The sequence below is a fragment of the Beta vulgaris genome, chromosome 4 (assembly GCF_026745355.1).
Source record: "Beta vulgaris subsp. vulgaris cultivar EL10 chromosome 4, EL10.2, whole genome shotgun sequence".
Classification (NCBI taxonomy): Eukaryota; Viridiplantae; Streptophyta; class Magnoliopsida; order Caryophyllales; family Amaranthaceae; genus Beta; species Beta vulgaris.
The window spans coordinates 2632394-2648722 of record NC_079205.1 but is presented as its reverse complement, the minus strand read 5'-3'; the positions used below and the strand labels follow the sequence as shown (position 1 = coordinate 2648722).

Here is a 16329-nt window from a genome sequence, read left to right as displayed (position 1 = left end):
ACTCTAAACTGACAACACTCAAGAGAGAAGCAGAGACACCTCTCACTCACCATTAATGAAGTAGGCCAAACAACCCTATGAAATCCAACAAAAGCAGATAAGAGAGGAGGAAAACCAAATCCTTTAACCCAATTATAGTTAAATTGAGACGCTTTATTAATAAAATCCGGCTGATAACCAGAGAAGATGAAAGGATTTGTAGTTAAGTAGGCTAATTGCCATGATTTCGCTAGTTTATAGCCAGGATCTTTAAATTGATTTGGGGGAAAAGTAGATAGCTCACAATAAATGCTCCAAAAGTAGCTGACAAGAAGCGAAATGGATACAAGTAATCGCTTAAAGGATTTTCGGGAAGCAGAGAAATGATTAACTGGCTTACTTGAGGGAGGAGAAATTGAATTGGGGAAGTTTTTAGGGTTTGTATAGATATCGTGGCCTTGGTTTTCTTTTGGGGCTAGAGGGTCTCTTTCTAGGACTTTCTCTCTCATCTTTTTTGTTCTTTCGTACATGGTATACTCTACAAACAATATGATAAACAACATTGTGTAGTCTATAGATTAAAGAAGAACGGATCAAAGAGAAAAATATTTAGATTAAAAAGAAATAGAGGAACTATATATTATATTTCGCGATACTATTGGATTAGTGGTACTCTTGGGGTCCATATCTTTCATAAAATTAATTGATTCTAGGGTTTGACGGTTTGAGAAGGTTTTCGGACCTTTCCGATCCTCCTTTCAATTTTTGTATTTCTTTGGTATATAAAAGAAAATAAGTTTTGTTCTATCAATTTTAATAGACATAAAAGTTTATTTATTCAACTTATTTTGTCTTATCTTATATGAACTTAACTTATCTTATGTTATTTTTTCTGCTTATTTATTTTATTTGATCTTATAATATCTTAAATAAGTTAAAATAAGTTGAACAAAACAGGACCTTAAATGATCATTTTATCAAATTTAAATGGAAGAAAGTGAATTGGCATTACCCTTTTAGTGATTGATTAAATGTGTTTATACTCATTTTCAACTAATTTGAAAGAAATACAAAGGTGTGAAATCCAACATACTAGTTACAAATTGTTATTTCAAATTGTTACTTCCTTCGGTTTTTTTTTACCTGTAATATTTTCCACTTTTAATAATTTTATATTACTGTTAACATTTCTATTTTTAGCAATATGTTATTTTTTTTTCACTCTCTATTACATGATGAGATTATTTTTTATCTATCAATCTCACTTTTCTTCTTCTTGATCCTTGTCCAAAATCAAACATTAAAAAAAAACTTAAAGAAATTTAATTATAGTTTAATAGTAAAAAAAAAGTGGGACATAGATCTAACATTTAAAATGAAGTACTTCAATGTATTCTAGCAGCCATTGTAGAATTATCAATTCTTAAAAAGAAAGAAACGAAAACATAGAAAAGAAGAAGTGTTTAAACCTAATTCTCTAAATTTGAATCCGAAAATTCTGCTGTGATTACAAGGGAAATTCTAACTTTTTCTACAGATTACAGATTTCATTTCTTTAGAATCTGAAAAGTTAGATTTCGATTTCCGAATTTCCAGGTGAGTTTCTTGAACCTTTAATTCTTTTTGAAAAAGTTAAAATTGAAGATGAATTTTGATTGTTTTGATGTAATTTGAATGTATGGATTATGAATTAATCAGGATTCTAATTGCTTTGTTGAAGCATTTGAAACGCCCATTCACAGTCGTCGTAGCCGACGACGCTTGCACGCTGCGTCCATTCGCCGTCGCCGACCTACCGAAACGCCCATTTCAATTTTCAGTCAGTTTGTAAGTTTTCTTAACCCTAAGTGTTAGTTTAAGTTTTTTTTAAGGTAATATTTACAATTTACATTGTTTGGTTGTGAATTATTGAATTATGATATTTGTGAAATGTTAATTTGTGATTGTGGATTTATGGTTGTTGATTGATTTGTTGTTGGTTTGGAATTTCTAATTAGGAACAAATATGAGTTGATTTATAATTGAAATATATTGAATAGTTTGGTTTGAAGAGGAATACTTTGATATGTAGTTGATTTATAAATATGAGTTGATTGTAATACTATAAGCATTTTGGAATTTTGAATGTAAAATATTTAGTATTAAACAATTTGTGTTGTATTGTTTTTTTTTCTAAATTTTTTTCCGAATACTTGACGGTCGAATTTTTCCCCCCACTTTGAGAATCTTGGCTCCGCCACTGGGTGATTCTAACTTTATTTGAAAGGAAGAGGAGTAAAATACACAACTGATCTGAGAGAAGCCACTTAGCTGACCTCAAGCTTGTTTATCTGAATGGTGAATTTCACCTGCAATCAGTTTTGTACACTTATATTTCAGTGTCAGGAGATTGATGGAAAGGGGAGATGAATTTTTTTTGATATAATGGGATGTGAAATTGTGAATCATAGCTGTAAATATTAATTATTTGTAAATATTAAGTTGGCAGTGGAGCATTGGACTTAGGGATGACAATCACGCTGAGTGATTCCTGGCTGTTTCTTGTGTATTTTAGATGGCCTTTTTTGTTAGTTTCTGATCTGTATTTGGGAGCATGGGTCAAAATGGAATGAGCTTTAGATACAATAGGTTAGATAATCACTGTAACAAGCTGTAATATTTTCTTTTCTGATGGTGCAAACTTCTCTATAGGTTTTGAGTCATCTATAGAAGAAGCATGTATCGGTATTTGGTAGTAACAGTATTTTGGGTTTTTGCAGGTCTTGGTATTCAAGCTACCATGAATTGGGTACAACGCAAGATTTATCTTTACAATGTAACTTTTGGACTCTATATGTTAGATTGGTGGGAGCGTTACCTTTTCAGTATCCTTGATGCTAGTATCATTGAGCTTGAATTTTTTAACTATTTTTGTCATGCATTTTTCTCATCGTGCCAGCTATTAGTAGGAAGACTGGCCATGTTTCTATTTTCGTATACATGCCATTTTGAAGTAACATTTTCATCAGCAACAGCTTGATATGATTTGAACTAGTCCCGATTTGCTATTATTTAACCACTACTACTATTAAGTGTCACTTTGTTGTCGAGGATGAATATCTGCTTTCATTGTTAATTAGTTCAGCTCACGAGAACCACACAAGCTATGATGTCAATACGGTGAAAGAAACTGGAATAAGTGAAGTAGTGTATTGCTGAACACATAGACTTGTTTTCTGTTAATGGGATTGAAGGTGGGTGTTGGATACTTGGATTGCACAAAATAGTTGTTTCATCTTGGTAGTTTGAATATGGTTTTTTTGTGTTGCATGTGACATTAGTCTGTTCATCAAGGTTTGATGAGTTCTTTCAATGGACATTGGAAAGGCGCCTTATGCTATTCAAAATGCTTCTTTAGTTTTTATAGTGATAGCATTGCAAGCATTGCATTGTCTCTGATTTGTATTCATTATGCCAAGAAAGAAATTAGGTGCCTAATTAAATCAGCGTATTGGCTGTGTTCGTATGATTTTATAAGAAAAGGCTTAAAGAGGGTCAAACTTGCTGTTGCAATTTTCAATGGGAATTGAGGGAGTGGGATTCTGGGAACCTAATCATTTAATCTTTTTGCATTTTTTAGCTTATGATGACAAAATTCATGGACAATAGATCAATGCAGCTAGATTCATGTTGGTCACTCTCTTTTTTTGCATGTGGAGTTTGTTAAAAGTGCAAGCTTGGCATCATTCGATTTCATTTTCTTTGTTTCATACACCGATGACTTGTACGTTGAACTCCTTAACTTGAACAGATACACTAATCATTGTCTTAATGTGGTTTATTTTTTACAATGGATCTCGACAATTGTCCGAATTTTGGAAGAGGTAATATTAATTATCCCATGCTTGATTTATCTATTAAAGTCAGTGTATTTATGTTTTTGGGAGCTTTGGTTTAATGGTGAAGTTCTTGATAGAAATCTTTGGAACTTGGTTTTATTTTGTCGTATGTGAACTCATCTTTTGTCTTAGTGTTGACTTAGCCACGAACAGCTGATGAATAGTAAACTGTGAACATTAGACATCATTTTGAAACAACTCTTGTGAGCTAGGTACTGTCACACATCTAAAAACAACTAATTTAGGAAAAGGCATGTCTATAGTAGTGTTGATTTCTATCAAAAGATTTGAATTCTAGTTTCTCTGTGCAGTTTTTTGCTTCTGTTATTAGTATCATATAGTATAAACAGTCAAATTTTGTCACCTAACATACATTCTTTTTGCATCTCTTCACAGTTCTCTTGGCTATGCTCGCTCTCAATCATCAGTGAAAGGGTATGGGTTGCTTTTCTTTTTAAATTTTTTTTCTCTTTCCTTTATGTGGTCTTGGTGTGTTTGTTCTCCTATATGTATTTTGTCCCTTGTCATTATAAAGATCAAATTATTGGACATTTTGAATGATATTTTACCGTACCATGAATATTAGAGTTGATTTTGGAATCCTTTTTGTGGCTGCAATTAGCGTTGTGGTTTTAGTGTCATATAAAGCCTATAAATCTATGCTCCCTGAGTGTTTAGGTGCTTCTTGGAGTCAGAAAGTAGTTTATATGAGTCACTCAAATGACCCTAGTTATCGACAATAGTGTTCCCTCATTTCTCCTCCCAGCAAAATAAAATAAAATCGGGTAACCACTCTTTTTTGGGTCAATTAATTGAACTGTTAAGGTGGTAATGGTTATGGTTTTTGGAAGACGGTTAACTTAGTTATATCCTTGACTTTTGAGCTGTGTAAATAAAAATTTGAAACTCTTAGGACTTGGCTCCACTTGTGTTCTTTAGACTACACCCTTACCTGTGAGGTTATCCCACTCCAGCCATTTTTTCTCTGTACTCTTGACTACTCTCAACCAGCCAGTGACGCACAGACTTGTCACCACCTTTGAGCTCCTTTTCTCCACTCTCAGTGGCTATTATTAAAATTGGATTTGTTACATTTTGGATCGTCAAGGTTGTTTCTCTTCGTGCTCCCTTCAGCAACTTCGTCTGATAGCATTTCGTGTCCCTTCTTAGGGTTGTGCAGGGTTTTTTGTGCATCCTATTGGCATAAGTTCTGGCAAGTCATGATAAGAATGGTTAGATTATGAGTATGCATAACTATAACAATTACGGTTTGTCCTTTGACATGGTATTGAAGCCAGCGTGACAAGAAGGTCACGGGTTCACATCTCACTCACCCTCCTTTCTAAATAGAATATTTAGCGCGAGGTATGAGTGAGGTTTGTGTTGCACCCACACTTTAAGGCTTTAAGCCCAATGGGCTCTTGCGTAAGGGGGTGTGATAGAGTATTAACTATTACTAAGGCTCTAACCTTCAACTTAAGCTTTTGGTTGAGTTGCTCCTTTGACATTTCTAAGTTGAGATGTTCATATTTAAATTTAAATTTAACCCAGTGCTTTGAAGTTTTTTTTTTACTTTATGTTTACTAGTCAACCAACTTTATACTGTAAATCAAATTGTTACTGCGTGGCCAACCTGTATTTTGTTATGTTTACTGAAATTCAAAATTCATACATCTTATAATTACATGAAATGGCCGTGAGCCCATGAGTTATCACATAGTCGGTATTTGTAGGAAGTTAGGATGGGTTTCTATGACATTTACCGATCATTTAGGTGTGTCATAAAATCACAGGTATTAATCAAATTAAATCAACCTATGATCATATTCACCGCCGGAAGACATCCTCCACAAATTTTCAAGCTTAAACACATGTTTTAAGCTAAGTAATGGGACAAATTGTCTTGCGCTCTTAGAATTATCTCCACATTACTAACTTATGTCTTAAGAATCAAGTCTTTCACGCAGTGCTAGATCCAATTCGGTTTTGCTGGTTGCCACAAAATTTTTGAGAAAAAAGGATTCGAGAAAACAAAAGGCAAAACAGCAAAGAGTTACAGATGGTAGTGTGTCCCATTATAACTTAGAGGCAATTTTGGTCAACTGTTTGGGATCAACATGTAAAATTTATGCGTGAACATTATAATAGGCTGCAGGTTGAATAGCTCTCCATCACTTGTTAGCCTATTCCCCCCCCCCCCCCCTCCCCCCTCCTCCCCCTTTTGTTTTCCATATTTCCATTTACTTTTTTCTCTTACCCCCTCCCCCCTTTTGTTCCTCCCCACCCTTATACTCTCTCACTTCTACTCTAGCTCTCTCGAGTCTTAAGTCTCAACTTTTGGGGTTAGGGTTTGAACTTTTTGCTAAAAAGAGGAAATTTATTTATTGAAATGTAAATTTGAAGAAAAGCTAATGTTGCAAGTTGCAACAAATGATATTCGTTAATGATAATAAGTGTAAACAGTAGTTAATTCATTATCACTGCTTTCGTATTTATACCCCATTGTCATGCTGAACTTCTAGTCTTTGTTGTTCTGCATGAATTCTCAAAGTTCAAGTTATTGAATCTCAAGTAATAAATTTCCCATCTTTGTGAGAACCAAGAAACCCGCTTACTGCACTGCTACCCAAGTCATTTTATGCGATAATGTACAAGAGGGAGTTGTTTCCTTTGTCATAAACTAGGTTTTGGATTATTATGCAACTAAATTGTCATATTTTGACTGAGGACGAAAACGAGAAACATTTCAGGGATTTCCTTTGGCTTATTGTTTTGGGGAATTAAACTGTGCTTGAATCCGATCTTAGTTTCCTTTTTAATTGAGACCCAAGTAAGAATGTCCGACTCTCTTCACGTCAACATGGCTTAAGCTTCATCAGGCCACTATGTCGCTCAATAAGACTTTAATAACTTTAATTTTCTAAATAGGGTTGAAATGCAGTTTTTGTTTGAAGCTTATGTAGGATGGCAATTATTTATATCTTATAATTCTGAATTTGTGGTGCTAGGGGGTGTTGCTTTGGTTCCATCTAGTACTGCGTAGGTTATATGTCATGCATTGAGGCTTACTGCCAAATACCCAATTCCTTCGAGAAGTGATATATTTGTCTTTCTGATAGTTTGCTTTTATGTATTTATACGAGTTTTTATCACCTGCTTTAAAGTTGAAGTTTTAAAGACGTTATATTGGAGTGATTTAATTATCAACCTTACATTTGCAGACACAAAAATGGTTTATATTGATATGCTTTTATTTGGCACTTTTGTCCAGGCATCTTTGGGGTGGTGCATAGATACCTTAACCTACAACGGGATCAAGGCCAAAGTTCGGACATGATGTTTGATCTGCTGGAAAAAAAACCGGGTAGATCCCCATCAATGTATCTTTTGTGATAGTTATTTTGAGTCCTTAATTTTGTATTTGTCTATTTTGTAGTTCATTGTTCTGGTTTTTTCAGTTGTAATCATATATTATCGATCCTTGTACTAGTTCCATGTTTGTATTGTATTTGAAAGTGGAACTAGTGTGTCATCATCTTACAATTGCAACCCTCCATCATCAATTCTTTGAAGGAGAAAAGAGATCAATAATACATAACCGAGTTTCTTACTCTTGCTGTTTTTGCATATTCAGCACAGTTAGGAACAGTATTCGGAACTCGCACGTAGTCTTTTTTCATGCTACTGTTTATTATCTCCCCAAAATGCAGAATGCCTTCACTTCATAATAATTCTTGTTGTTCATGAAATATAGTACATTTTGTGATTTTTGAGCTTTGTTCTCTTGTTGATCTGAATTTGCATAGGTTGTTTATGATGTGGGCTTATAGGCTATAGCTAGTATATGGTAATGCAAAAATGAAGAGTGTAAATTTTTGTTGCATATCCAAAAGGTATTGATCAATAGGGCCTTGTACATAAGCTGTCCTATTGTTTTCATTAGAAAACTAAAAGGTATGCACAGGGGCTTATTAATTGAGTGTGGCGAATGTTATAGACAATTATTAAACCTAACCTCTTTATCTAATGTTAGCGCCCGTTCGTTATCTTTTTTGTTTTCAATTTTTTTGAAAATTAAAAATCAAAAACTGAAAATCAGATTAAGTGGTTTTCACTTTTTAATTCAGTTTTCAAAATTATCATGTTTTCAGTAAATTTGACTAATTTTTTATTTATTATAAGATATATATATCATATGACTTTGGAAAAAAAACCAAAAAATAAAAAATTACAGTAATATCGAGCGGGTCCTTAATTAGAATTTTCTGTTTCGTTTCTTCCTCGTAGCCTCTGTTACCCACCATCTCATTGCAATCAATTAATCAATCAAATCGTGGCCCAAAGCATTCCATGCTATTTAGGCTTCATCTATAATATACTTTATATTGTTATTTATTTTGGACAATGGGTACTTTTATATTTGTAGTGTAGGTATATTACTTTCTTTTCCGTGGTTTTAGTTCAACTTTTACACTTACGTTGCCAATTCAAATGTTATTATTAGTGATAATTATAAAAGTTGCCATTTCCATTTTCATGGCAAGCCGTTTGGCCAAAGCTCATGGGTATGGTGATGTGATTTTTGAATCTGACTTTCTGGTAGCAACGAATAGGTTAACGAAAGCAGCAATTTTCTTCTCAGATTTGGATGCAATACTTGGGGACATTCTTTCTATGTGTAATGCATTTTCTTCTGTTTCTTTTTCTCATGTTAAAAGAGATGAGAATACTGTTTCCCATAACCTTGCTAGAGTTATGCCTTTTGGTGTTGAACAATGTTGGGAGTATCACTGTCCTAGTATTGTAACACCTTATGTACTTATGGACACTTTGTCCCTTTGATTAATGCACTTCTCTTTCCCCTCAAAAAAAAAAAGTTGCCATTATGAAATGAGACAAATTAAATGTTTTATACAATGATATTTGTTTTTATATATTACTAAAAATACAAAGTCAAAATGAGTTATGTGAATTGTTTAAAAGTTAAAGTCCAATACCTTAAAAAAGGCCGAGGGAATTTGTGTTCTAGCTACCCATTTAAGTAAGAAATTCTACCTCTAAAAAAAGTAAGAAATTGAAAAGAAATCTAATACATGTATATATTGAACACTTATTCTATTGATTATAGGCTTTGTATACTAAATCTTCCTTTATTTTTAATAATTACTCACTTTCCATTCCATTTGTTGCAAGAAGAATTACTTTGTTTTTCCTATTTTGGTAAAAGCTACTACTATATAGTAATATTTTACTCATACTTGCCCCATATTTTTACAATCTCTCTTAAATATAGAAAAGAAATCATGTGCAGTGGACCCAAATTTTTTACAATCACCCTCCTTTTACATGAAACTATGTTCCTATAGTGAGCAGTTCTTCAAGACTTCAAATTGGAATCATATACTACAACAGTTTATCAGGAGCTACCAAGGATATCTTGGCCTAGTGATTAAGATTGAGGTATTGTAAACGGTAGGTCACAAGTTCTAATCCCCCTCCCCTTCTTTGTACTGGCTTCGTAGCTCATATGGATTAAAAAAACAATTTATCAGGAGCCACTACGTTATATGCTAGCATGATTTAGTTCTCTTAATCATATACTATCTTCGTCTCACAATCCATGTACTATTTTTCTCTTTTAAATGTTTCATAATACATGTTTCATTTTTTCTTTTGGATGTTTTTACATGCACTCTCTCTCTCATCTGTTTCTTATAATCTTGCACTTTATCTCTCATTTCTCCTTTGACAATGTTCATCATGTTGGGATATAATGGTCATGTTTGACAATTAGCGGATAGCTAATTGTATAGTTGATAACTTCTAGCTGATTGTATAAGTTGATTTGACTAGCCAAGTATTGTATTAGGTGTTTGTATAAAAGTATTTCGTAAATAGATTATTGCTACATAATTGTGTAAATTGAGCAATAAAGATATGTGTATAATCTATTGTTGTACTTTTTAATGTTTATTAATGTACCTTTCAAAAACTGTAGGACATAAATGTAAGTCGCTCACTCATTCCAAAACCTATGATGTCAAAACATCTCCCTCAACTTTTTCGAGCAGAGTTTTTTGGGCCCAATCAGCTAATTGAAACCTCTCTTTACCAAACACTCAAATTGAGGATTGACTAATCAAATCCTTTAATATAAGTTCAAACCTCTATTTTTACCCCAAACCTCTATTTACCAAACAAGACCAACATGTTGGTTTCAGGCGTATGTGCACAATTAAAACTAAGAACAATATAGTATACAACTATAAGTCTATAACCATGAGTCCATAATCTTATCTATTTTATTTTATTTTTTTGAAAAAGTTAAAATATACTCCCTTCGTTTCAAAATATAAGGTACACACGATTTTCGAGGTCGAACTTTGACCATTAATTACTCTCAATTTACGTGGATAAAAAATTTAAAAATTTAATGTTATCATAGTATTTTTCATGACAATTAGACCTGGGATAATGGCGGGTCGGTCAAGCCCGAGCCCATGAGTGGCGGGTCAGGCTTGAAATTTCCAAATTTTCTCCACGGGCTTGTGCCACCTGTGGGCTTGGCCTTTTTTGTATTTTTGACAGTTTTAGGCTAAAAAACAAAGGAAATGAGCGTTCGGCCCGCGGACTCGTGTCGGTGCGGGCCTGGAATAAAATTTCTTGACCGTAACAAACCCACGTAGTGAACGCCGGGCACGGGCCGTGTGCTAGTCCGGTCCATGCCCACCTCTAAATCCAACTGTATAATTTTTGTAATTTTCATTTATCATATTATGAGAGATATTTGTGATCAAAACAAATTTTCACAAAACGTAAATGCCATATATTTGAAATGAATGGAGTAACGAATAACTTTTTAAAATTCCAAGGTAGTCATAGTAGTCCAAAATGAATTAAAAGTAAAAAAATACAAGTTCAAAATATTACAAACCACTAACTTTACATGGTTATATTCACCATATCCACCAAATCATCAAAAACAAAAAACAAAAAAAAAACTCAATTTTTTCCCCTTATAAACGCGTTGAATAAGTTGTACTACAATACTTTCTTCAATAGAAGAATTAAGTAATTAACCATACAACAAGAAATGAAAAAAAGAATAACAAGTGAAAAGTAGTTGTCATTTATTTAATTTCTTATGACCATATGTATTTGAAAGGCCATACCTTACCACTTACCTCAATCGATGATCAGAACCCAAATCTGTTCCATACAGCACAGAGCTACAGCACAGCAGTGTGAAAATGACCCAACCATAAACAAACCAAAAGAAAGCTCATCCACGCACCACCACCACGCACACGCAAAATACCAACTGACCATAAAATCATATAATCCTTGCTTTGTAATTAATGAAAATCGTAGCACACACCCTTAAACTAAGGTGTATTCACGTCATTTGATTCCCCCAATACCAAGGGTATTATTGTCATTTTGTAGTTTGTGTACACGAGGTTTAGTAATATTATTTCACTTTGAAAGTTTGAATACATCAAGTTTGGAAATTCTCACTTTGAATAAGCTTTTTACAAATCTGTTTTACTTTGGTGATATAAGCTATATACAGTCCTTAGGACTGCATATAAGAAGCTAAAAATGAAAATAAGTTGCATTAATAGATCATTTATTACATCGGTTGATGCAAAAAATTTCCATAAATTCATAACTTATTTCCATTCTAAGTAGTGTAATTATGTTTTATATACAACCCTAAGGGCTGCATATAACATAACCCTAAATTATAATACTAGAGTTTTGTTTTTTGTCGATTTGGTGTGTGACACAATTTGGTGGTGATCGAGTACAAATTTTATCATACACCTTAATGTATTATGAGAATGGTATACCTAATATTATTTGTTTGCTCATTAAATTCTATTAAAAATGAGAGTTTCAAATGAATCACCTTCACCAGCTACTAATCTAGCAGCCTGATCGATTGGACCTATACCAGATGCCTTATGGCACAACTCTTTATACCTCCTCTAGAGACATTGTCTCTTTACCAATAATACAAGACTGTACAAAATTCTCATATGACAATGGTAAATACACAAGCAGAATTAAAGCAGCTTCCTCATCCTCCACCTCAACATCAATATTACGCAATTCTAACAAAATTGCATTTAATTGATCTAGGTGATCCGTAAGAGGTGTACATTCATTCATGCGCAGACTGGACATACGTTACTTCGAAAGCAACTTGTTGAGATTGTCATATACAAACTCTCCAACTTCAACCACATATCAGATGCGGTTTCCTTCTCCGCGACTTCATATTATGTCGTCACCAAACACAACATAAACGTTGAATGTGTCTTCTCCTCCAGAACGGTCATCTTTGCAGTAACTAAATATGTTGACTTCTTTGCCAACGGCGCCAAGAACCCTTGTTGCTTCAGTTTAGCCCACTTCTTGATTTGCCACAGACTGAAATTATTTCTCCCAGTGAATTTACAATTTTCATACTCATCCTGAACATCTTTATCACTCTTATATCGAAAAACCAAAGCTCTTGATACCAGTTTGTTATAACGGATGTGACAAAGAACAAATAATGAATGCAGAAAATAACAAAGAACACACAAATTTAACGTGGTTCACCAACGGATTGTTGGTTACGTCCATTGACAAAGAGAGGAAAGACTTATTGCTCTTGAGGAAAACCAAAATTACATATGTGATTAATGTTCTAATCGGCAAATACTCCTGACAAAATAACTTATTCACCAAATACCCCAACTTTTTTCAAAATTCACCAGATACCCCTGACCTTTTAAAAAAATTCACCAGATACCCCCGACCTTTTACAAAATTACTCAAAATGCCCTTAATGACTAACGGTGGTTAACTTTGTCAGTCATTAACCCTAAAACCCTTAAAAATCATAAGTCAACCCAACTCTCACTCTCCCTAACCCACCCACCAGCCCCCTTCCCCGCTACTCCCCCCTCCCAAAGCCACCCCTTCCCCCTCCCATGCAGCCCCCCTCCCTCTGGTGATGCTTTTGGTTTGAGGCGGACAACGGGGAGCTGTCGAATAAGGGGTCGATTACTTGAGGAAATCTCAAACGTTAGAAAAGAAGTCGCTGCCACACCAGATCTCAAATTTTTCGAAAGAGAAGGGGGGATAGTGAAGAAGGGTTCACTGGAATCTTCGAAAGAAAAGGGGGAAGGGGTGCTGCGTGGGAGGGGGTGGCTGCGGGAAGGGGGGAGGCGCGGTTGTGGCTATGAGGGAAAGGGAGGTACGACAACAACTGTGAGGGAGGGGGTTGTGTGGGAGGGAGATCGGGAGCTGCGTGGGAGGGGGAGGGAGGGGGCTGGTGGGACTGAGTTGTTGGGGGGTGGTGGGCTGGGGGCTGGGGTTATTGGGGGGTGGTGGGCTAGGGAAGAGTGTGGGTTAGGGTTATTTAGGCTGATTTAGGGCTAATTTTATTGTATTAATTAGGACTAATTAGATTGACTTAGGGGTAATTAGGTTGATTTAGGGAAAACTTGTAAATAAACGCTAATGGAGGACTAACATCCGTCAACAAAAGGGTATCTGGTGAATTTTGAAAAAAGTGGGGGTATTTGGCGAATACTTTTTTTTGTTAGGGGTATTTGGTGAAATAACTGTAATAACAAATTAGGTTAAAAGCCTATTTATAACTCAACTCTAAATCGCCATCCCACGTCAAAACAGAATCCGTCCGATCGGTCGCGCAAACGAAAACAATGGTTTTTTGTTCGATCACCCGAGTCACTCGAAACCCTTGTTTTTCGCCGATTCAAGGCACTGATCTTACAAAATATAATTTAGTCTTGGGTGTATCATACACATGGTACATCCGGGTGTATGGTAGATAAACTCGATAATCGAATCTAACATGTTGAGCTTTTGTTGTAAGTTTGGTTATGTTTGATATTTCTTCACGGTTGAATATAGGTATGTATGTTGGGGTTTAATTAATTATGACAATGGTATTTTGGTCAGTGGGGTCGATTTATACATCCTAATTCTACATTAGCAATTAAATTCATCAAGAAACAAAGTCAATCTGTATAGTAAAATTGTTTTTAAGAAAAATATGAATATAATCACCTTTGTTATGGATAAGAAGGCATTTGTATTTATGATTCATTTTGGATTCTTCTATCTCCTATTATATATAGAGAGAGAGAATTTAAAAGTTTAAATTCCTCGAATTCAACTATATGTTGGTGTTCCTCCTACTAGTATGCTAAATTTATTATTTTTCTCGTTATCATACACTCGGTTTGTACCGTGAGCATAGTACATAAAATACTATTTTTTCTCATTACTCATTTGAAATCATCAAAACGAGCAAAATGTACTGAAAATAAGAGTTCGAAATAAGCAAATGAACAAAAATTAATCTTGGGTACCATGCACATAGTATATTCGGGATGTATGATGAATAAACTTGATGATCGGGTCTAACATATCGAGTTTTTTTGTCGGTTTGCTCATGTCCTTATATCTTCCTAACTGAATATAGGTATGTTTGTTGGGATTTAATTGATCAAATCAATGGTATTTGGGTCAAGTGGGGTCGATTTATAACCTTCTAAATAAATCTACATTAGCAATTAATTTCATTAAGAAAAATAAAGCCAATTTGTATGATAACATTGTTTTTAAGGAAAAATATGATAATTCAACCTAATAATCACCTTTAGGTGGATAAGAAGACATTTGTATTTATGATTCATTTTGAATTCTTCTTTATATGATCTACATCTATATATAGAATTAAAAAATTTAAAACTATCAAGTTCGACTACGTGTTGGTGTTTCTCCTACTAGTATGCGAAATTCCTTATTCTTCTCGTCCTCTTTTTCCTTTTCCCCAATACTTACCCCATATGTTTTTTTATCTTCCATTTTCGTTCATGCTTTACTCCATCTCCTAATTAATTTTGTTCCATCTATCCCCTTTTATTGATTCATTACACGTAAAAGGACTTTATTCATTAGGGAAAGGAATGATAGAATCAAAATCAATATCAATCCTATATTTTTACGAATTTGTTGACATTATAATATTTTTTGGTCATTCAAATACTCCCTCCGTCCTTTAATAGAGTGCCCATTTCTTTTTTGGACACTATTCAAAGGTAAAGAAAGCCCTCAAAAAATATTTCTAATATATAAGAAAAAACATAGTCATGTGGGGTCTTGTTTGATTCATCTCATTACGTACATTAAGAAAATGAAACTTTTATAATTTTTACTAATATAAAATTAAAGATATTAACGATACAAAACGTGCATTGGAGAAATGGGCACTCTATTAAGGGACGGAGGGAGTAATTATTGATCAAACAATGCAAAACAAATCAAACTAAGGGTTATCTCACCTATATAATCTTCCCACTTTCTCAATTATAAAATTTAATTTTAATACGTAATTCAAAATCTATGAGTGTGAGTAACTTTCGAGATATAAGTTGTTGCAAAAGAGAAAATAATAAAAAAAACATGTGTTAGAGAGACTGAACGAGATCATCAACTACAAAAACACAAAGTGTGTGCTTAATTTATGTTATAATTTTCTCTCTAATCTCAACCATTTGTTCCCCCCCCATATATACTAGTATACTACTAATCCCACAAAATCTTCAACATACGTCTCTTTCATAATGTGTGTTTGACTTGCTTTAGTTTGATTTTCACACTATGTTACTTTGACCTAAATGGTACTTTACAATGGAAATGAAACACTTATCTATCTGATGTACAAATCTATCTTTCCAATGTAAGTACTATAAATATTTAGAGCAAATGAAAATTTCCTTAATTCGCGTACAAAATGAAAAACAAACACTACAAATTCAGACGAAGGGAGTTGTTTGGACCCAATTAAGCAACAAACCAATTAAGGCATGAAGGACCCCTCCCCCAATATCCTGCACAAGTGTCAACGGTGGATCCCACCATCAAGTTGACCTAATTAAAAGGCTAAAAATTCATCAAAGGGCTGAAAAGGTGATTTTGCCGTTAACCTTAGGAAAGCCCACTCAATCAATGATCCCCAGCTAGAGATTTCCAAACACTATAAATACCAGTTGTCTCATCAATGAACATGTATTGAATTCTCACATAACAAATCAGAGCATCTATCTCTAGACTTTCTCTTTCTACCTCGATCATCAACTGACTTGAGCGTCGGAGGGACGATCCCCGAATAACCTCCGAAACAGTCTAACATTGTTTTGCAAGATTTCGATGTACACACAACCAAATCAGGTCAACACTCTTGGAGCTTACTCCTACTCAACACGCATTAGCATTCTTCATTTCTAGACAGAAACAAGAGTATTTTTCTAATATTTTTTTTTAAAAAAAATAATAGTCAAAGTTATTTATTGACAAAAATATAAAGTCAAGACCCCAATAAACTTTGATTACAAAATTAAGTACTTCTATATCAATGAGAAATAATTACTAATTTACTACCCAA

General features: G+C 34.1%; 1 protein-coding gene across 4 annotated transcripts; it reads left to right on the top strand.

The window, feature by feature from the left end:
* The first annotated feature begins 1319 nt into the window (after nt 1–1319).
* Nucleotides 1320–7467, top strand: LOC104891729 (uncharacterized). Of its 4 annotated transcripts, XM_057393838.1 has the most exons (7): nt 1320–1575; nt 1678–1716; nt 1789–1806; nt 2739–2843; nt 3770–3842; nt 4254–4292; nt 7129–7467. In XM_057393838.1, exons 4-7 carry the CDS (start codon nt 2759–2761, stop codon nt 7148–7150), a joined length of 219 nt encoding a protein of 72 aa, XP_057249821.1. In that variant the 5' UTR covers nt 1320–1575; nt 1678–1716; nt 1789–1806; nt 2739–2758; the 3' UTR covers nt 7151–7467. The 4 variants fall into 4 exon arrangements, with proteins under 4 accessions (XP_057249821.1, XP_010675776.1, XP_010675773.1 ...); XM_010677471.4 differs by having other exon boundaries at nt 1328–1575; nt 1700–1806; XM_010677473.4 differs by having other exon boundaries at nt 1328–1575; nt 1678–1806.
* Nucleotides 7468–16329: the final 8862 nt, after the last annotated feature.